Source organism: Acanthochromis polyacanthus, chromosome 22 (assembly GCF_021347895.1).
Source record: "Acanthochromis polyacanthus isolate Apoly-LR-REF ecotype Palm Island chromosome 22, KAUST_Apoly_ChrSc, whole genome shotgun sequence".
NCBI lineage: Eukaryota > Metazoa > Chordata > Actinopteri > Pomacentridae > Acanthochromis > Acanthochromis polyacanthus.
In genome coordinates this window covers 19,827,692-19,850,279 of record NC_067134.1, presented here as the reverse complement: position 1 = coordinate 19,850,279, position 22,588 = coordinate 19,827,692, and the positions used below count along the sequence as shown (strand labels likewise).

Below are 22,588 nucleotides of genomic sequence, written 5' to 3'. Positions count from 1 at the left end.
TATATAATTGGAAGCTGTCTATATGTGCAATACAGATTGTATAATTGTGACATAATCTATTCCAAATGTTGGTATCTGCCCTGAAAAAAACATCGGTTGACCCCCGATTGTTAACCAGTTCTGAGACAAATCACTGATAAATCTGTTTTAGGTTGTAGCCTGCTGTATGCAGTTTATGGGATTACCTGAACTGGATTTGTGGATGTTTACTAATATGCAGTGCTGCCAAAATGTGACTTAAAAGTAGATGTCCAGTGACACGGCTTTCACACCTCCAGTACCGGTCATTATTACAGATAGCAGATATTTGGAAACTACATTACTTGCTGAACAAATCTCAAAATTTTGAAAAACACAAACTTTCATTGAAATTCTTGTATTTATTTTTTTACATATGTTTAATCAAAAGAAACTGTCTCAATGTTTATCTTCTGTAAAACACAAAGAACATTTCAACACAGTGTTGTTGTTGTTGAAATTTTCTTTGTGATAAATATTTTGGTTTTTACTGCACAGGTATATCTGTTTCAAATTTGGGCATTAAGTCTCATTGATGACTAATCATCCCTAAAAGAACCATATTGTTTGACCAGTTTTCAGATGTATCATTGATAAATTTGTGTTTTAGAATATCGCCTGTTGCATGCAGTTTATGGGATTCACTAAACAGGATTTATTCTTATCTGGCGTTGCCTAAATAGGACTTAAAGTAACCATTGGGTGCCCGTAGAGCTCAACGGGTTAAGCGGGCGACCCATGTACAGGGGCTGGTCTCCCATGCAGCGGCCCGGGTTTGATTCCTGTCCGCGGCCCTTTGCTGCATGTCTTCTCCCCCGTTTCCTGTCTACCTTCACTGCCGCTAAAACCGAAAAAGGCAAAAAAAAAAAAAAAAGTAACCATTGATGCCAGTTGTTTGTTGTCGAACTTCAGTCTTGGTTTTTAGAAAAATGCAAACTCCAAAGCAAAATTCCGTTCAAACACTTTCGCATTTGTTTTACATACATTTAGTTAAAAATAAACATTTATCTTTCAGGGGCTGCACAGTGGAGTAGTGGTTAGCACTTTCGCCTTGCAGCAAGAAGATCTCTGGTTCAAATCCCGGGCTGGGCATGGGATCTTTCTGCATGGAGTTTGCATGTTCTCCCTGTGCATGCGTGGGTTTACTCCGGCTTCCTCCCACAGTCCAAAAATGTGCTGAGGTTAATTGATTACTCTAAATTGTCCGTAGGTGTGAATGTGAGTGTGATTGTTTGTCTGTAGCCCTGCGACAAACTGGCGACCTGTCCAGGGTGTCCCCTGCCTTCGCCTGAGTCAGCTGGGATAGACTCCAGCACCCCCCGTGACCCTAGTGAGGATAAAGCGGTGTATAGAGAATGGATGGATGGATTTATCTTTCACTTATACTCATTAACGATGATCAGCCCCACCGATAATTGATCGACTCTTACTGAAAAGCAGTCAGAAGCTGCTTTTTCAGTGTTAAAGCTGGTGATATTTTGGAAGGTTTGTTGCTGTGTCCAGCAGCTGCACCAGTGTTTTGATCCATGCTGGCATGTCTAAACGCTGATGTCGCTCTCGGCGGGTCAAGGTTGTCGAAGTGTCAGGACAGTAAATGGGCTTCTTGTGTACTTTTTGGGTCAAGTTCGAAAACGCCCCTCTGCTGAACTCCAAAGACAGATTTTTGCACGTGTCTCCACCGGGTCGTTGGTTCGACAGGCGACCTCTGCCTTGGATCTCATTCGAGCCTGAGCTGCAGATTGGTAAATATTTACAGCGCTGCTTCGTGAGTAGCAGCACATCCACATCTGGTGGGATTTACTGAAAACTTAGAGATGATTAAATGCAGCGGAGAGGAACTGTAGGAGTGTTTTAACGCTGAAATCTAATAATAAAACCACAAGTGATGAGTGATGTTCATGGGAACTCAACAGCAAGCATTATCTGCTGTATTTTTATGACTGATAACTGTAATATTTGCCTGTCATACGACTTTTTGACCCTGTGACTGTTGAATTTCTTTCTAATGAGTTGGTGAGTATAAATGGGTTTAAGTTGAGGCAATAACAACCTGTGCTGCTCCTCCTCCTCCTCCTTTTGTGACATGATGTGAATGTGACTCCAGTAATCAGTCGCTAGCTGCAGAGGTCATTCTCCGGTGTTAAGTTTCGCTGGTAATTTAGAGGAAAATAGCTGTTTAGATTTCTGCATGTATCCTCCGGTCGAGGCTAGGAGATGGAGAAGTCGAGTCTGGAGCTCTGCCTTTACATTTGGCCTCCTGTTTTGCACACTGCAGCAGTTTCACACAGACATTGATCCTCTTGCACGCCAGTGTAAGGTTACATCAATATGGTGAGGATGAGGCATCTCGGGGTTTTTTAAAATCCTCAGCAGCACAACAGATCTGATGATTCAGTTTCAGCTCAGCTACACGTCAAACTCGACTTGAAACAGTATCTGAGCCCAGTCGATGACCTGTCCCTGGTCTCTGTGCTGCGTCCCGTTGAACTTGGGGTAGCTAATGTTTTCCAGCTGGGTTAGATGTGGCACTTGCTTGTAATAAGCTTTGAAAAAATAAATCTGACCTTGCTGGTGAGGACTGAATGAGATAAAGAGACTTTCCCCTCCAGCGTGCAATTAATTATCAGATTATTTTCCTGTGATTGTGCAGGTTTTATCATATTGGAGCTTTTTCAAAGGCCTTCCACCTCTATAGGTAAATGTCTTATTAAACATGTTCAGCATTTAGTTTAAAGATTAAACCTTTTGAATTGGGACTTTAAAGCATGAAAACAGCAAAGTTTAACCATCATCAAGTGAACTACAGTTTTGCTGCTGCTGTCACTTTTTATTTTAACCCTTTAAACTCCAGTAGTTTTTCTCAGCTCTTGCACCTTTATCAAAAGCACAACTGTGGCGGAAAATGGAGAAAACTCAAAAATGTCTTCTGTGGAATATGACAGTGTTACACTGCAATAAATCATGAAAAATGAAAGTTAAGTTTCTGAGGTTATTTTTCCAGCTGCACACAAGAAAAAATGATAGTTCTACATACTGTAGATATTTATAGTATTTGTTTGGATTTTTAATTTGTTTCCATACTTGTATCCTACTCGGAAACACAGTTTAACCAAAAAGTCCCTGAATTTTTCTACATGACTGTTAGATGCAGCTGAGTCACCAATGGCTTCCTGGTTGCACCAAAGAGTGCAGATTTATTTTTTTTCCAAATCAAGTTCATGCAAATAGTTAATTTTCGTAAATTTTCTAAATGAGCCATGAAGAATAAACTGAACTGTAATGAGGTTTGGCTTAGATTTGATTAAGTTTTTGGATGGAACTGGAAGAATGATAGGAAAGTTGAAAATCTGTACTGTACTATGATTTTATTTTGGCAAACTTAGTGTTTTTTTAAAAGGTAATTTACCTTGAAAACCTGCTGGAGGCTTTTAGGATTCACAAGGTTAAAGTAAGTGGAACAGAAAGAAAGGCAGTGCTCTTCTCCCTATTTTACAGAAAATAATTCAGATATGCTCCTTATAGTTTTTGCATAATCCTATACTACCTGCACTGAAAACATACCTTCGTCTCAGTAATACATGGTTCCCTGAATCTCAGTGCAGAGTTGCAGTGACAAGATGCAAAGCAGTTGTGTGTTGACAAAGACAGGACATGTGACAGAAGTGGCATCTGAAAAAATGATCCGTGAGTTTTCTGATCCGTTGCATCCCTCCTAACTTTTTTTAGTCTGTTAAACGTTTGAGTTAAATTCAAGTCAACATTGTTGTTCAGACAGGGTGAAAATTTTGCCTTGGGCTTCTCTTGGCGGGTGACACAGCTTCCCAGACGCAGTATTTCATTGTTAGACATTTTAATGATGACCTAAAAACAAAATAGCACTACGAGCAGCAGCAATGTAAAAAGCACTTATTAAAAGTCTTACATTTAATAAAGATTAACAGTCCCAGTAGCTGACTAACACTAATGTTTGCTCCTGTTCGCTGAGCCGAATGTTTACTCTGTAAATAGTTAAAAATCAGTGAAGTGCACTGACCCAATAGTCAAATCAAAGAGTGGAAAGTGAGAAAGTCTTTCCATTTATGCAGCTTTTACCAGCACTGTTGACATTTTTTAAACAGATTTAATGTGGTGCCGCTGAAAATGCTGTTTCTGATTAATCTAATATGAATTTATTCCTGAAAAGTGTAACAACTGCTAAGAAATGCAACCTAAATTAGATGAAACCTGTTATTTTTAATGTCGTTGCCATTATATTTAAACCTGTACTCTTTTTGCTGCAGTGTTTTGGGTGCTTCATGGAGTTATCGAAGGCCAGCTACCACCTCTGTCCCATTTTTTTTTCCACCCCCTATCTGTTTCTAATACGTTCTCCTGCATTATGCATTAGGCTCCAGAAGCACAGGTGTATTTGTTAAGGCCAGATGTAGCTTCAGTTTCCCATTGGGCCCAACTAGTCAGACTGCTTCCTTCCAGGGCTGTGTATCATCCTGTGCTGTGGCATCATGAAAACAAAGTGCTGTACCAGTCCATGTTCACCGAGGTAAAATGTTGACCCAGGACAGCGTGTCGCCAAACCCCGGCTGGGAAATTACGACCCTCAACCAGTCGGAGCACTGGTTAAATTTAGCCCTCGGCCAGGTGTTTTGTGCTCTGTAAACACTGCAGGCAACATGGATGGTGTATTTGTGCACATTTTGGTGATGCGAGGATCTCTGAATGCATGGAAGATAAACTTTGGACTCAAACATGTACACAGTTTTTGAATGGATTTTGAGGAAGCTACAGTTTTGATAAGTAGTGCTTTTAACCCTGTGAACTCCGGGTAGTTTCTGGTCGTTTCTACATTTTCACTCCGTGGGCTCATTTGTTTTTTGCTGTAGTTTAAAGTTCTGCACCCCTGTGGAAGCAGTGCAACCATGACGTAGAAGTAGAAGGAACTAAAATATGTCTTTTGTGCAGCATAGCAAAATTATAATGCTGTACTTGACTTCTGAAACATAAGAAAAGTTGTTACCAATACTGACAAAAAATGAGGGCAGATATTGCACATTTTTCAAACCTCCAATTTAATCTAATAATTGTCACTGTATAAAGATGATATGTTGCACTATGTATGTATCTTCCAACAGTTTGCTGACAACATGTTTGACTGCACACTGTTCTGATTCATTTCCACATTTGTCTCCATGCACAGCCTGCAGTTTAGCCGAATAGTTCTTAATTTTTTATTTTTTTTTAACGTGACTATTGATCACAGCTGAGTCAGTCATGGCTTCAAATTTCCACTATGAGATGCTGAATTTTTGCTTTTATGGTTTAATTTTTGCAACTTTTTGAAGGATACCTTCAGAATCATTTCATTTTGATGCTTAGATTTGGTCAATTTTCTCAATGGAGCTGCATGTTTTAAAGTATCTAGTTGAAAATTCCTCCAGTTCTGTCAGTGTTGGCAGTTTTCTGGCTCTTGGGATTTTGGAGATTATTTAGAAAGCACAACATTCTTTACAAACCTTCTGACGTGTTTTGGGGTTCAGATGGTTAAAATGGAAAGAAAAGGACATTGGAGTTTATCCCTGATCACAGCCCAAAGTTTTTTTTCTTTTAGGAAGTTGTGGTGATCAAGTAAACTTTGACTGACAAAATCCTTCTTGATTAATTCACATTAGACAGCCATTAATGAAACTAAATAACAGTGGAAAGCTACAACGGCACAGAAGATCTTTGAAAGTTCACTGTGAAACACTTTCTCTGCTTGTTTCCAAGTTTCCACGGTCATTGAACTAATGAAATCGATTTCTAACTGTATTGGCTGTATTTATCTTTTGTGGAGGGCATGAAAGGTAGCTATTCTGAAATCTCACAATGATGCTTTCAGAGATTTTCTGGGCCTAAGGCCACCTAAAACACATTCGCCACAAAAAATGACTGTCTAAACTTTCACTCCAATTAAAAATCATCAAAACCCCATAATTGCTATCAAGGGGATTTTCTTCGGCAGCAGCGATTTGTTTCAGCCTGCTCCTGGTATCGTTGAACTGAATGTTGCCACACAGGACACTGCAGAGAAAATGCAGTACAGAGGTTAAGTAATTAGAGGAAATCATTTGAAAGGCAGTTTAGTGAACTTTTGTGAGGCTGACACCATCTGAAGCAGTAAAGATTTGACGCTGCAAACGGGTCGAATGCAAGAAGGATTATTTGCGAATGTTGTGGGCCTTGGAGTCTTTTTAGAACAGCAGTGTAGAGCCAGTGACAGGACTAAAATAACATACATATTTAATTCAGCCTTCATCTCCATAGAGGAAGCAGAGGTGTATGCTTGGAAGAACACTGAGGGAGCTGCGCTGCTCTTGGAGAAGCGATGATATTGTAATCAGAGCAGTCATCATCTTAGTTGTCAGCTTTTTTTCCACAGTTGGCTTTGATTTAAAAGTTCCTCAAAGCTTGCCCTGATTCCACTCTGTCATCAGTATTTATATACTTCTGGCAACACCTGGTGGATGTAGTGGCGTCCAACTTGCACCTAAGAGGTCACCTGTTCGATGTCCGCTACAGCCATCCATCTTATCAGCACGCTCTCGAGGAAAACCCCACCTGCTTTGATTCTCATAAGATAGGAGCATCTTGAGCTAAAAGCCTAAAATGCAAATGCACACCCAAGCGTGCCTCTTTAATGGAAAACTGATGGATTGTAACCATCGCTGATTCAAATTAAAACAAATGAGAGGGAAGATGCTAAAGTCCAGGGTGCAGTGGAACAACATCACCTTCAGTGTGGAGATTTTATTTGTCCAGATATCGCTGTCCTTAAATTCCTTTTTGGGATAAAACTATTCATATATACAGGACTCTTTTATCTCCGTCTAGACCACTTGATGTGTCGGTACCCAAGAGATTGGTCCAGAACGGTCCTTTACTGTAATTAATGCATCCTGCAGATGTTGCTTTATGTGCTTGGGAGAGTTTCAGTCTAGACAGGCTGGCTGCTCAGACGGAGAGGCCCAGCTTTGATCCTTGATTAAAAACTGCGAGCTGTACATTCATCATGCTCTTGTTTCAGGCTCTCTCAAGGGTCCTCGCCTGCTTTACGCTCCCTCCTTCCTCCTCCTCCTCCTCTTCTTCGTCTTCGCCCATCTCTTGCCAAGATTCCTCACTGTCATGAAGGTCGCTCTAACCTCTTATCACCAAAACCACTAAAGGGTAATGGTGTCTCGGGGACTCGGCGGGCCGGTGGTGAACGCTCGTGATACTGCGGCCTCATCGCGCCGCCGTTATTGCTGCTGTCGCTTTGCGTAAACCTCAAATGTCGTCGGGCAGTGAGCATGTGAGCTGCGAAAGCCTCGGCGGACCTTTAATGAACACAAAACACGACGGAAATGAAGAATAATAAGTTGTTGGAAGGCCTGCTCGATACTGGGAAAAATAAAAGCTTCTGCCGTTGCTTTTTTTTTTTATTTGCCTAGAGTAGAGGGCCTTTCAGCTCTTGTTGCTGATTTGTCTTTTAACACCAGCGGCTCACTTGTAGCATCAAGCTCCGGCTGAAATGCCAGAGAGGTGAAGAGGGGATTTGTTCAGTCTTGACGCTCTTAATGATTGACAGGTTTTTCTTCCCAGGTCGTGCCAACGGGAAGGCATTTTGCAATCACTGAGTCATCATTACTGGTATTGATAAACAGAACTATAAACCCTGTGTGGCTATTCTCTGCATCAGGGGGAAGATTCTTCACCTGTAATCTAATCTCAATTAAAAATACACAAGTGTTGGTGTTTTATTTTGGCCGGCGGTGCCTCGTGACCAGTGTGTGTCATTAGTTTACACTAAATATAAAGATGAGGCAGGAAGTCAGTGAGGTCGTCGGATGGCTGGATGGATGAAAGAAGAAGAAGGGGGGGGGGTGGATTTATTGACTCCCAACATTTATTGGTTTGCCTTGTACAAATGCGAAGCTGGAGAGTGCAAACAGTGGACATAATTGAACGGCAGACAACATGTCTTGGAGGGCCACGTGAGATGACTCAGAACGGGGCGGTGCATTAGTTCCACACATCATCAGCAGCAGCAGCAGCAGCAGCCTGTGATCTAGTGTGGGCTAACCTTGACCACAGTGTGTATTTCTGTACACTTTTCCTTCTCTGAGACGTTCTCTCCTCTGTTGCAAAGCTGCAGACGGAGAACATGATATCATATTTTGATTACACAGACAGAAACTGCATTTACTTTATGAATTCTGATACTGTTTTAAAGGGGTTGTTTTTGTGCATCTGCATTACCTTGCGACGGGCGCACACTCAATAGCCATACGGCAGTGGATTATGGGAAATCTCTGGACTCACAAAGAACCAATCTCCTCATATATAATGGCTTGTCTGCCAGTCTCCTTCTGCCAGTGCCTCGCTCCCTCCTGCCCCCTTCATTCTCCACTCATTGATTGCTTGTTTTATAGAAATGAATTGAAATGCCCATGCTGCAGGCTCGGCGATATTGCAATATCACTGCAAATTCAATACGCAGTTCAGCTTTAAGCCCAAGTGGCACTTAACACAACCTTCAAATAAATCCAAACAATCCAAGTGCAGAGGGGATGGAGGGAGGGGGGGGTTTGCAGATCCTTGTACAGTACCCTGCTAGAGATAACAAGGCGTTTTAAATTGCTCGTCCTGTAAAGAATGTACGGTATGCGGCGGCCCACTGCAGCCCATTACACACATGGGACGACGCTGGTATTTGCTCCTTGTGCAAAAGCGCCACAGTCTGCGGCAGCTCATGGCAAGAGACCCAGGTGCTCCACCGAACTGTCCGGCAACTGGCTCCATCAGCGCTAATTGAGGCGGAGACCAATGGGCTCGGGCATACCAGCGAGGATTAAAGGGATTGGATTCAGTTGCTGAGTGCGGTGGTTTTTTAATGCCCCCCTCCTCCATGCCGTGGAAAGAGTGCAGTCTTTGTGGCCGGCTCACCCAAGCCAGCCCAACCACCCCTGCCGTGTCACGACACCATCTGATCGAGCATTAACGCAAGACCCAGGCAGCTCTGTGAAATTACTGTCTACTGTAAAATAGTGTCTCTGTGCACAGACTTCGCTGCACTGCTGCCAGAGAGAAGAAAACTGAATTAATGCAATTATATAACTCCCCTAATTTGCCATAATTTCATGCAAAGAGCAGCCCTCGTCTGTCCCTGGACCTGTCTATACTCCCATCTCCTCACATCTTTTTCTATAATTTTTTTTATGATTATCAAATACTCAAGGATGATAAAGTTCTCTCACATCTCCCTGATTAAGCACCAAGACTAAGCACCTCATCAGACTTGCTGCAGTGGGATTTGGGAGTCTAAAATAGTGCAGGATATATACGCTCAGGTGGTAACCTCGCCGAGGGCCAGTGGTCTCCCATGCTGCCCCGGGTAACTAATGCCTGTGATAGTCAAACAGCTATAAATGGTGTAAAAAAATCTTTATCCAAGGCGGCCAGGAGCTGCCCTAAAGGCAAGTGGTGGGATGCATATCTAACCAGCAGTGCCCACGTTTTGGAGTCAGGGAGAAAGGATTTGATGGCAGATGTGGGAAAGTATAGCTACATTTAGTTCGCTAAAATTACTTTTTTTTTTTAACCTAATCTCCCCGCTACTGAGGAAACGTACACTCAGACCTGCAGGATTTGTAATCGCTGTATTCCTCCAAACATTGGGTTCTAATGAGGAATCTGTTTTCCTCATCCTGCAGGGAAATTACAGAAACACACATGGAGTTTTAATGAACAAATTCATCACGTCTTGATCATGGAGCCCCTCTGTTGCTCTTCCTGTCATCAGCAACTCTTTTGGTAATAGATTTATCAGTTTTAAGGTAAAAGGTGGGCTATTCTTTGTCATGGTTCGATTTTTATGCTAATTTTTAAGTCATTTTTGCTGACCATATTGGCCAATTGAGTTCTTTTTTGGCTTAAAATTAGCATAAAAGTTTTTTTGGCAAGGTTTTTTTTGCAGTGCAGTTGTTGAAATTGAAGCATAACATAGAAGTTTCTTTCCTTTGTTCTCAAAAATTAATCTTCAGTCACATGAAATTGACAGCTGAAGCGCTGTTAAGAGCCAAAACAGGCAACTATGTAACCCTGAATAAGAAGTGTTAGAAGAGCTATTACTTGTAGTTAAATGACAAAAAAATATGTACATGAAAGCACATAACAGAAATGCAAAGTGTGTCACATCACTTGATTCACTCTGTAATTGCAATCTTCCTGTAATTGCCAAATATTTTGATAATCAATTCATCAATTTGAGTTATTTTCTTAGAAAAAAAGAAGTCTGAGTCTAAATTCTCTGATTCCAGCTTCTTAAATGTGAATATTTTCTAAATATTTCCTTTTGTATGACAGGAAACTGAAGATCTTTGGGTTGTGTCATAACATAACACGTACTATCTTGGACTTGGACATTAGTGCAGAGTTATTCAAGATAAACTCTTTTTTCTGTAGTTTTTTTCTGAAAGGGATTATTAAAGCTAATGAATAACTTTTGGTATAAAATAAAACATTTTATCATGATAAAACACCAAGTTTAAAATGGATTTATTTAGAGGTGGAGCTTAAACCAGACCTGTCAGCTTCCAAAACCTGCCTACCTAAACCCACCTTGACCCCAAAACTAGTCTTTATATTTAAAGTCTAAACTGGTTTTTCCTTTCACTGCTCTGCTGAGTACAATTTGATAAAGCTGAGCGTGCTACACATGGAAAACTTTCTCCTGTAAATGCATCAAGGTGTTAATGCTGCTATGATTAGACGTTTTCTACTAAAGCTATGTGATTATTCACACACGCAAAAGCTGTATTTAGTTGTGCATTGAGTCAGTTATGTGGCAGAGGAGTGTCAAATTGCATCAGCAGCAACAACAAGCATTGCTGGGAAGCCAAGAGGCCAAGTCTGCACAGAACATTCTGACCTGTGGACTTCTTTATTCAACGCTATTCAAAAAAATCATCACTCACGTTTGTTTTCAGCGCAGATTCCCACACACGCCAGCGTCCAAAACAGCCATACATCACCTCAAATCTATTTCATCTCTGCCCGGACGCAGATGATAAGTTGATCCTTAGAACAAATTCCATCATAACGAACAATCCCCGCTCCTGGCAGGCACACAAAAAAAGCCTTGATGAATGAGTTGTTTACCTACTTCAGTGCACGCAGTGCCGAGTGCAGGCCAGGCCCGCCAAAATGCCACTTCATTATGAGGCTACAGAGCAGAGTGCAGTACAGCCTGCCCCTGTGACCGTCCACAGCCAGGAAATTGGATATTAGTTCCTGGATTCCTCAACAGTTGTCAGGAAAAGCTTGCCTGATGGACACTTCTTCAGTCTCTAACGTCACATTTGTATCCAGTTATCGACTGGTAATAAACTCACATGTGCTGGTTTGCTTTTATTTCTAAACGCATTCAGTTTTCTTTTGGAGCTTACTACGGTGTTGTTTCCACCACTCAGAGATCAGCTGTCAGTGAAACCAAAAACGTGAAGGCATTACTTCCCATGTGACCGGAAAACAACAAATTGCAAAGCTTTCTTGAACACGATATAGGCTGAATCACCGTGGTGTTAATACAACTGGCGGTGGAGAGGAGCCAGACATACATTTATTTATTTAAAGCTGTGCTGCGAGGCTAAAATGTGCTGCCTGTTTGGCAGATGTTGTTGTTTCTCTCTTTACAGTTGCTGTTCAAACTCTGAGGGACAAAACTGTTTCTGCCACAAGCTCAAGGACTCCTAAATTAATCAGACACTTTATCTGTTTCACCAGCCAGCTTTAGTTTTGCAGAACAAAACCTCCGGGCGTGTGCTGGCTACCTGCCAAAGTGGCTTAGTCGAAATTTCTGTAACATTTGGCAGGTGGCTGGTGGTCATTTCCCACCCAGCATGCACCTCTCTGGCCTGGCCGCGGATCAGACCAGAACCATCTCTGCTGCCTCATAACCCTCTCGCTCTGCTAATAAAGAGGCTCGTGCCAGTACACAGGATCTGATGCAGGTCTCCCTTGTGATTTTAGTTTCCTCTGTGGAAGCCTGCCGTGTATTTTCCGTGGAAGTGTTGGTTGACATGTCAGTCGAGTAAGAAAGTGAGTTTGTGCTCTGCTCAGACTGCTTACTGTCTCATAAGAGGAAATACTTGGAGGAGAATTGGTTTACGATCATGTTTCACTGTTTTATCATCAGAGAAGTAATGAAAAGGGCCAAAAATATTCAATATTCTACAAACAAAACGTTGTATTTTGGCATTCACACAGACGTGGCAGTTTTTTTAAGGAAATAAGGGTAACATAATAAAAAAAAACGCACTTAATACAATGAAAATACGAATCAGAGCTGCAAGAATGAATTGATTAGCTGTCAGTTATTGAAATAGTTGCTCACTGTTTTTGGTAGTCGATTGATTTGAGTAATTTCTTAATGACAAAAATAAGAACTCTCTAATTACAGCTTCTTTAATTAAAATATTTGTATTTTTTTAACTGCATATCTTTGAGTATGGACAAAAAAAGACATTTGGGCATGTTATCGTGAGCTTTGCGAAAGACTAATTACGTTTTTTTAGATCTTGTGACATTTTAAAGACCAAACAAGTTATTGGATACCAGAGAACATAACTGACAGACTAATCAACAAAGTAAATAATTGAGTCTAACATGTATAGCTGAGTTATTTCAGTTTTAGTACTTGCCATTTTGCGTGTCAGAGTAGTTTCACAGTGTTTGAAGCAGAGTTTCAGGTGAGCTGGTGTGCTCAAGCTGCTCCGAGTGAGGAGTGTTGCACATTATAATGCTGTTTTAAGGTAGGAAAAGATTGATTTAATGGGAAAAAAGTCTAAATATGTAACCTCTCTCTTTTCTGTCTGTGTTAAATACAAAAATATAAAATTCTGGTTGCAAAATGTTGCATATTTTCCTTCTTTTGCCATTATTTCCTTGGCTCACTGTGGTGGGAACTGTTGGATTCTGTTATTTTGTGTGGAGGATAAGATAATTGTTGCTGAAGCTAGACTTCTCTACTGTATTTTGCCTATTTACAGTTTGAGGCTGTTTAAGTGACTTTTTTCTGTTTTAAAAGTAAAAGAAAGTTTGTGTCCCATTTTCTCAAACCTATGATTTAGTTACTTGAACGAGGTGTTCGCGAATTTGCTAATCATGAGCCTGGAGTCAGTTTGGCGGATTTGGTTTCCTTCAGGTGAAGTCGGGCCAGCAGCTCGTTGGCAGTCCGTCAGCCTTCAGGTCTCTCCGAGTGCATCTCGCTTTCAGAGAGGAAAGCTTCGACCTGTATGTCTTCCTGCTCACGGTGTCAGGGGCTCCACTGTAACTCTCAAATTCAGGTTCACTGAATTGCCTCCACCGAGTGTGACCTCTTGGCCGCCAGATGAAAGATTGAATTTTCAATGCCGGCTGCAGATAATCAGCAATCTCCTCTAGTTGCAGCATCTCTTGCCAGGTTTGCCGTTTTTTCCATCTTCTTATTACACTCTCTCTGGTGAATCAAGTCCCCTGTTTGCTGCCTAATTGTTCTTTAAAAAAAAAAATCTAATGGTCTTATCTGATCAGTCGGCGGTCGCATCCTAAAAGTTTATTTTCGGTGCCGGAGGACCTTGGAGCGTAATTACTGTGGGACGGAGTGGCAAAAATTTAAAATTTAAAATGTCAGAGTGAATTTTAGGAGTCGACAGGCAGCCAGCGAGGGGTGAAGAGCACTTTTTCCCCCTTTTTTTTCAGTAAAAAAGCCCCAGTGAATTGAGAAGTGGGTCGGGTGTTTAGACGTTGCTGAAATGTCCGCGACTAAAGTAGGTCGTGGTTAACCTTGATAAATCTCTTGTATGGCCGAGAAAGAGAGATGCGCCTTTATGAAACGCTCTGTAGTCTTTTCTTTGCACGAAAATAGTAAATCTTTTGAGAGAAAATTTGAAGCAAAGCACAGACAAAGCCTTGTTTTCCAGGGAGATCATCAATTAAGCACATCAAAAAAGTCTTTGGAGTTTCTTGGAAGTGGTCTCGCAGTGACGCACTCGCTCAATAGTACATTTAAATAGATGTGTTTCTTTACCCATTTACCCCCCGCATGAGCTTACCTTCCAGCCTAGCCTAACAGTCAGCCATTATTATCAATTAACTAGACATGTTAATTAAGACTAAATAGCCTACCGCTGCTTTTAGGCTCTTTAATTCACCTCCTTTTTATTCCTCTGCTTTTGTTTAGCTTGTTTTCATTCATTTGTTTCGACACTGACATTTTCATTTAGCAATGAATTAAATATGTGTTTCGGAGCGTCGGCGCTAAGAAGACGACCTTGCATTAAACGCTAGTCGCTCAGCTTTCTCTTTTCTTGATTTGTCTTCCCAACAAATCTTTTTACGGTAAACAAAGTGAGTCCGGTGCCACTCATGTTTGACATTTCCATGCGTGAAATATCTCCCAGAGACAAAAGAGGCTTCTCTCCTTATTGCCTGGTTGTGTGCTTGTGGGTGGAAGCCCTATTGTATGTCCTTGCACAATCGCTCGTGTCGGCTGTGCACTCGGTGACATTATCCGCTTTAGCGAACTCCGAGCTGCGACTTAGTCAGAAGATTGATTTCTCTGCTTTATATCCGTCACATCCAGCACACTGCCCACCTTTGGCACACGGCGCTATAGGCAGCCGGCCTCCACTGTCACCTCATTTCAGAGAAGTGATTGATTTGAGCTCGGCTGTATTTACAATGGAGTGCTGTATTTGCAGTTCACATGGCTCACAGCTCTTTCAGACACAGTGTAATACCTGAATGGAGGCGTTCTCAATGGAGCTGTTGAGGTGTTACAGCTTGCCTTGGCTGAGGAACAAAGATGACAGGCTTTTTGTCTTGCTTCATGAGTTTGAGGACTGTCCTATTTTGAAATGCATCAATTACCGTCAATTTACATAGGGTTGAGTTTGTCTTAGTGCATACACTTCCTGGGTTTACCTTGTAAGCCTTTAACTTAGAGGTACCAGACTTGAAACAGTGGTTTGCTTCCAGGCTTTGCCTAAATGATGGAGGGCGTCATTAATGTGAAACAAGGCACAAGATCTAACAACAAGATCAGGGATTGGTGGCGTAAGCAATTAAATGAACTATTTTAATAGCCCAATGATGCATTGATTACTGGAAGGAGTAATCAGCATTTTCACAATTATCAAATGGGGGGTTGACCAATTATTGGCCTTCTTGATTATTGGATCTAATATTCAGCATTTTTCCTGATTGTCTGGGTGTTTTTCTTTGATAAAATCCTGGTCTTGAGGAGTTCTCTTTTAATTAAATAAATGTAAAACACATTAACAGAGACATTTCAATTATGTTTTTGTGTATATTAGCCCAAATATTGGTTCACCTTGATTACCAATAATGTGTATTGATATGGCACTAAAAAAGAAAAAACATATCAATTGACCCCTGTAGTAAATGGCTCTTATTTAATCACATCACTTGCGTCACTCCAGTAATTGGTTGATATCGTCATCAACTAATCTACAGTTAACCCTCTGAACCTCAAAACCCGACAATCGATACAAACTGCATGCTGTCTTTAAAAAAAATCTGATAAATATACAACATTTGCCAGTGTCAGATACTATAACTGTAAGAAACATTGGATTTTTTTCTTTACAATATCTCCCATGAAGTTTCATCAGACCAAATCTGAGTTTAAATCATCATATTTGATAAAAAAAATCACTGTATTCCGCATGTCTTGTTTAAAAATTTGCCCCAAAAATTAACCACTTGCACCAAGGCACTGTAAAAATTAAAAAATGAGAGTTTTTGGGAATGAAGTATGAGCCCACGGTGAATAAAGATGTGACAGAAGCAAAATATAGCCAACAAATTGAGATGCAGGGAGATAAATTCACTGCAAAACAATTTTCGGCATCAACTTTATTCAACTGCATAGATTTTTTGTTGTTTCAATCTTACTAATCACCAAATATTTTCCAAATGACGTTATATTTTGGGCATTATTTTACGCAAAAAAGGCCAAACATTTGCTTTTCCAGCTCCTGAAAATATGAAGATTTCATGGTGCGGTCTTTGTTGGGTTGTTTACTGAACAAAATTTAAAAAAAAATCTACATTATCTTGAACTTAAGGGTTATGACCATACTTGACATACAGTAAAGAAAATGAATCTGTTTGCATTTCTTGCTATTCATGACCAAAAATGCACTTGGTCCATTATACTTTAATAAATGAAACCTCAATTAACAAAAAGTTTTTTCAGTTCTTCTGATTTTGGTGCTAAATCTGACTTCATGTTGCTTTTAATTACCCTACAGTATTTGTTCCCGTTGTTTTCTGCACGCTCATTATGAGCTCCTCGTTATGACACTGACGGTTCTGCCTTCATTGTAAATCGCTCCGTGTAAAATAGAAATGCATATTCCAAGCAGCGCGGCAGAAAGTCCGTGGGGATCGACGCTAGCATGGCTAATGCTGTTACACCAGAAGTGGCTAATGAGCTAACCTTCCGCTTTACCTCCGCATAGCTCTCCATCATTAGCACCTCAAGTTCCCACGAGGGGAGCGACGCATTCATCCCCTACCAGGAAGCATGGAAATAATAGAAGCCAGGCGCCGCAATGCTTAAACCGCTACAGGGCTGATTGGAGTGGATAAATCCGACCAACACAACCAAGGATTTTCAGAACTCATCCGAGGAGGAGGTTATTTCAGGACAGGAACTTTCAAGAAAGATGTCAAATCTGCTTCCTTATCTGTCGTTGCCTTGAGGCGATCTGCGGTTGGAAAATACAGTTCCAATTCAATCATTCATCACTGGTCACAGCAAATCATCTTTATTTTCTCAACCTCCACATGTGGTTGGAATCCGACCGGAGGCAAACTACAACCTAAAGGCATGATTGGATATCTAAAGGCTCAGACCCAGCACTCGGGCTCAGCACAGTATAAATTGTTAGTCTTGAGGGAGTGTTTTTTCCTCCGTTCATGCAGCTGCGTAAATGGTTTTGATAGGAAGACTCGCCTTTTCAACAACTTTTCTTCACATATAATCCTCGCTACAGATGCCTGTGTCTTGCTCAAGGGCTTCTTGGCAGTAGTTTATGATGAAAACTGCTTTCAGAGAGTTAATTTTGCCTGCTCAAGAAGCTAGCTCACAATTCATAGCCCCTTTATTTGATGCGGATAATGTAGTCTTGCAGAAAATAGGCTCAACAGGGCTACAACAAATAGTTTTCTCGATTAATTAGTTATTTGTTTGGTCTGTAAAATGTCAGAAAATGGGGGGAAAAATGTCTGTCAGTGTTTTCCAAGATGACAAACATCCCAAATATATTCGACTTTTACTGTCCCAAATGAGGAAAGAATCAAAATATTCAAATTTAGGAAGCTGAAATCACAGAATTTTCACTTTTTTTAAATTACTATAATAACCCAAAGCAATTGATTATTGAAATAGTTGGTGATTATATGAATAGTTGACAGCTAATCAGGTAATTCCTGCGGTAGTTGCTAGAGGTACGGACCTGTACTTTCCATTTGCCAATCAGATACGCGAGATCTGGTCACGTGACTCCCGGTAGACGCTGGAGGTACGGACCCGTAGCATCGGTACGACAGGTATGGACCCTAAACCTAACCCTAACCTTAACCTTTGCTTACCTTTCAACAGTTTGCAGTGGTTAGCAGCTTCTTGACTTGCGAGACTCGCGTACGGGTCCGTATCTGTCTGGCAAATGGAAAGTGCCGTATCCGTAGCCCACAGGCTACGGGTACAGGTCCGTATCTGTAGACCCTACCAATTCCTGCAGCTGTAATGACCATGTTTTTTCATTTCTTTTCAATAAATAAGGCATTTTCTGATGCTGTACTTTGCTGAGCATAACCTTTGTCGTTAATTAGTGTATTTAATTAATCGAGCAAGACAGTTTTAAAATGCATCAAAAAACATTTAAACTTCACTGCATTGTCTGTGTTAAATCCCAGCATATATATATTTAATAAAACAAGTAAGCAAGTGAAAATACGTTTACCTTTAAAAACCAATAAGCTGCTTTTTTTCATGTTGTAGCTGTTCAACATGAATGGAATTTTAGCTTTTATTGTAACGTTTTTTTTGTTTGTTTTATGCTTATCTGCACATTAGGGCAAATCTTTTAGTTTTTTTCCACAAGCTGACATGCATTTCTGTGGTTATTTCCTCTGGTTTTATTTTTTGCATCCATGTTTAGTCGTGGTTTTCCATATCCATCACGAGTTTGACTGTAAATACGTGCGCTTTTTAATTTTTTTGAACCGATTATTTCTGCATTCTCGACGTCCATCGCTCGTCAGCCCAGACTATTCTTCTCTCCTCTCTCTTCGCTTCGACCATTTGCTCTCTCACGGTTGCACCTGTTGCCGTGAAATATTTCGGGGTTTCATGGGAAATGGATTTGAGGAGAGAAAAATGCCGTCAGTGCTGCTAAGAGGCACGGTGACCTCGGCTTGCCAGCGAAGTAGCCACTCTCCTCTCACTTCCATCTGCAGCTGTTAATGTCGCTGAAAAGAGACCTGCGGCGCTTCTGGGCCTCGAGTTTGGCATTAACTGGCTTTACTAAAGCAGCCATTTTTAAAAAAAAAAAATACATGATATTTCTAAAGTTAAACTCCATTACGCGAGCTAAGCCCTAATTTCTAGAAGCTGCTGTCACTGGTCGGGGCAGACGGGACGCTTCTGAGAGGAAAAGGAGAGTGGATAATGATCACAGAAATTGGAGCATTATTCTCTATTTGTCCTGCACTTTTCTGTTAAATTACGGAGTGCTTTTTGAGACATTAAAAGCAGCAATAAATACAAGGCAACAAGGTCAAGAGTGCAAATCCGAGAAGGGCGGAATGATAACAAAATACAAGGGATTTACAGCGAGTTAAACGGCTAAATAACAATGCCTGCTCTGCTAACAGCGCTGCTCAGGAGGGGTTTCGCTTTCATTTCATGTGGCAGACCACAAACCGCATTTATCACACATTGGAAAACCAAAATACAGCTTCTGCAAGATGATTTTAACACCAAGCTTGTTGGAAATGATCAGGTACCGTTTGCATATTTGACGTGTTGTGTGACAACTGCTGCAGCATCCCTTTTTAATTTTTTTAAACAAATATCAGCATTTTATACACACGCGCTGCCTTCTGTTTGTGGGGCACACTGACCTGTTTTCCACACAAACAAGTTGCACACATCTTTACAACAGAGAGCAACAAGCTTGGCTGAATAGGAACAAAAAAGGTGACCTGGAGTCAAACAGCTCTGAGACTTTCCATTTTTTATTTTTTGTGGGGTCAAGAACTGCAATTTCTCACAGTATCGAGAATAGAAAATGCATATAGATGGCTGAGGGTCAGGGGGCAAAAACAAAATGTTACGTGGGATGCAGTCCTGTTTGGTTTGCAGTGGCGTGAGGCGAGCAAACGCAGGCCGACTCTCCTCAGTCTTGTCAGCAGACGAAACTGGACTAACTCTCTGACAGGTGATGAGAGGCGGCAGCAGCAGCAACGCTAAACTGACAAGCTGTCACAGAGTTATTTCCCTGCGTATCGGTTTGCAAAAACCTGCTGCCTGCGTTCATCCGCGGGAAATCAGAGTCGCCTTTATTTTGGCGGGGATGTGAGTGGATCGGCTGGTCTGCTTTGTGTTTGGGAACCAATTGGACTTCTCAACTTTGCCAGTGTGCTCCTCTATAACCTTACATTTTCAGTTGTCCCTGCCTGTCTTTTACTGTTCGTCTTAAAAAAGCTTTCATTGGTGTATTGACTCTGAAGCACTTGGGAATCCAGATACTAAAGGTTTTACTGCATCTTATACTGTGAGGCTGTAAAGAAATGTCCTTCCACCGGTTATTGATACAAAACTGAATTATCTTCTTTGTCAATGACAGGGTAGGAAAACATTTTTAAACCTCTCGGGCTCGGCAGTTGTAAATCCAAAAGCTGCAAATTTTCGAGGCTCGACTTGACAGAGTAATTTATCCTCTCCGAGAAAAGTCAACAATCCAGAGGTGCTTCCTTCACGGTGAAAATTAAAAATCTAATTAACCGACGCCCCGTTTGTCCTCTCCAGGTGCCATCCTGGGACGCTCAGAGACGCAGGAGTGCGTTTATTACAACTCCAGCTGGGAGAAGGAGCGGACAAACCGCAGCGGCATCGAGACATGCTACGGCGAGAAAGACAAGCGGCGGCACTGCTTTGCCTCGTGGAAGAACGTCTCCGGCACCGTGGAGATCCTAAAGCAGGGCTGCTGGCTGGACGACGTCAACTGCTACGACAGGTAAGCTAAGTCGGGTTGCACAATGTTGGATTTTAAAATGCAGAAATCTGTTTTGTAGTGGAACCAAAATATATGCCTTTCAAATGTACACTTTCTCTGTTTTTTCACTTTTTTGACCTTTAAACCTCTTAACTCCAAGCAGCTTCGGGGCGTTTTCACTCCTGTCACATTTTTTCTCGCTGTGGGCTCGTTTTGTTACTGCACTATAAAGTCCTGCACCTCTTAGCCTTTTATTTACTGACTCATGTGAACAGAAATTGAAGTAAGAAAAGCTACACTTTATGCACTAGTAGATTTAATTTGCCAATATTCTGAGGATCACTGCTAAACGCTTCACTCACATAGAAGTTTTATGCTCCTCGAATGTTGAATCTGCACCTGCAGCAACTTTTAAGATGGATTTGAAACTGACAAACTAAGCTAAACTCGCTTTAACGCTACACCTCTGACAGATTACAGTTGTATCTACAGTGCAGAGGCATCAGTAAAAAGCTTTTGTTGCTCTTGTCACATTCTTCTTCACTGTGGGCTCATTTTTCACTGCAGTATTAAGGCCTGCACCTCTATGAAAACAGCACAACCACGAATAGAAGTGAACGGAAGTCAAACAGGGCTTATTGTGCAAAGTTACAAGGTCATGAATCATAAAAAAGAAAAGTTGAATTTCTTGATTTTTTTTAATTTTTTTTATTTTTTTAGAATAGAAAAAAGCTCCTGCACTCACAGGTGTTAGTAGCATTGGAAAGATAGATATGTTTACATTAAATTGACTGATGGTTTCAGCTTAGCCAAAATGGTTTTTTTGGTTGCATTGAGAATTGCAGAATTTTTATTTTTTTTACAGAATCTGGTTAGAGCTATCAGTTCGTTTTTACCACATTTTAAAGTAACACTTTAAATAATCAAATTTAAATTAAATTCTGCAAATTCAAGCTGAGATTTCGCTGCATTTTCCAACAGTGTGGCAAGCCACAGATGAAAAATTCAAGGACCAAAGGAATGCTGAAAATCCCTCTTTGTTTTTACAGTTTCTGCCTCTAATAAAAAGTGACAATTTAGAGGTAAAAATCCTTTCCAGCAGAAAACTCTCTAAAATCCAGCCAAAAACATCTGAAAGAGAGTCTGTATTAAATAGAACTTAATTCATAAACTGTTCTTTGTGTAAAATGTCAAGTAGAAGCCAGTTTTCAGGCTTTAAAATTCTTTGTATAATGTCCTAAATTAATTTTTAGTCCTTATTTTTTTCACTCTGCAGTGTTGCAGTAATTGCTTTCCTTGCCTTTGTTCAATCATTCATAGTTATAATGTACTTTTTTTTCTTTGTTGCTTTAGCTTCATCTCCAGGCAGCATTTACATTTAGCTTTCATCAGCCAGCAGATCCTCTTTTATAATATGAAACATGCAGGCTTATTCCTGGCTCCGAATGGGCCTTTGAGGGTTGACTGCACGACCAGTTAATGTACAGCGAAGGAAAAGACTCTCATTGAACTGAAGTCTGTTCCTTTTTCTGACCATTTTATAAGCAAAAATGTCCGTTATGCTTGAATAAATGAAACCTCAGTTAACAAAACCGGCTAAATAATTGATCTGTTATCCAAAAATCCAAAAATTCCTTAATCCTGGAAAAACTGGCGATTTTATGGGAATTCTGTGGTGTCATTTTGTGGTGAGACTCGGCTGGAAAAAAAAATCCTGGTCTGAAAATCAGTGATTTTGGAGCCTCGCATTGGATAACACAAATTTAGAGCGTATCAAAGACGACACACAAAGTCGTAAGATTTTAGTCAAAGCAGGGATCTTTGCTGTCCAGTTTTACCTTCTAACAGAAAGCAACAGCAGCACTAGTCTCTCAATTAGGACAGAGTCGGCACATCATCGTAATGGCGGCTCAACTCTAAATACATTTAAAATCACCTTGAGCATACTTTTTGTCCCTTTGTGTGCTCCTCTGTCTGAATGACTTGCACAAGGCTAAATTTTAATTACTGAGGGAATCTGAATTGCTGCGTGAATCTGTGCTGCAAATGGATTCGAAGTGATGTATGCATCCAAGCGTCTAAAGCCAGGACAGCAAACAGATATTAATAGAGGGTATTATTATAGTTTCTGCCTTTGCTGGAACATCAACCTGGCATCCGATGCTGGTTTGAACCAGTTCTGCTTTCCCTTTGATTCCTGAGCGAGAAAGTTGCTGTAGAATCTGCAGCCCGCACAGTTCGGGTACCTCTGCTCAGACGGCGCCGCCTCG

The 22,588-nt window shown here is 40.9% G+C and overlaps 1 protein-coding gene across 2 annotated transcripts in view; it reads left to right on the top strand.

Annotated features, from left to right (window-relative positions):
- LOC110947954 (activin receptor type-2A) overlaps positions 1–22,588 on the top strand; it is a 59,782-nt gene that overhangs the window by 3,548 nt on the left and 33,646 nt on the right. For both annotated transcript variants that reach the window (XM_022189309.2, XM_022189311.2), the window contains exon 2: positions 20,132–20,339. In XM_022189309.2, the coding sequence (XP_022045001.1) occupies positions 20,132–20,339 (208 nt within the window). The remainder of the gene's footprint in view (positions 1–20,131; positions 20,340–22,588) is intronic.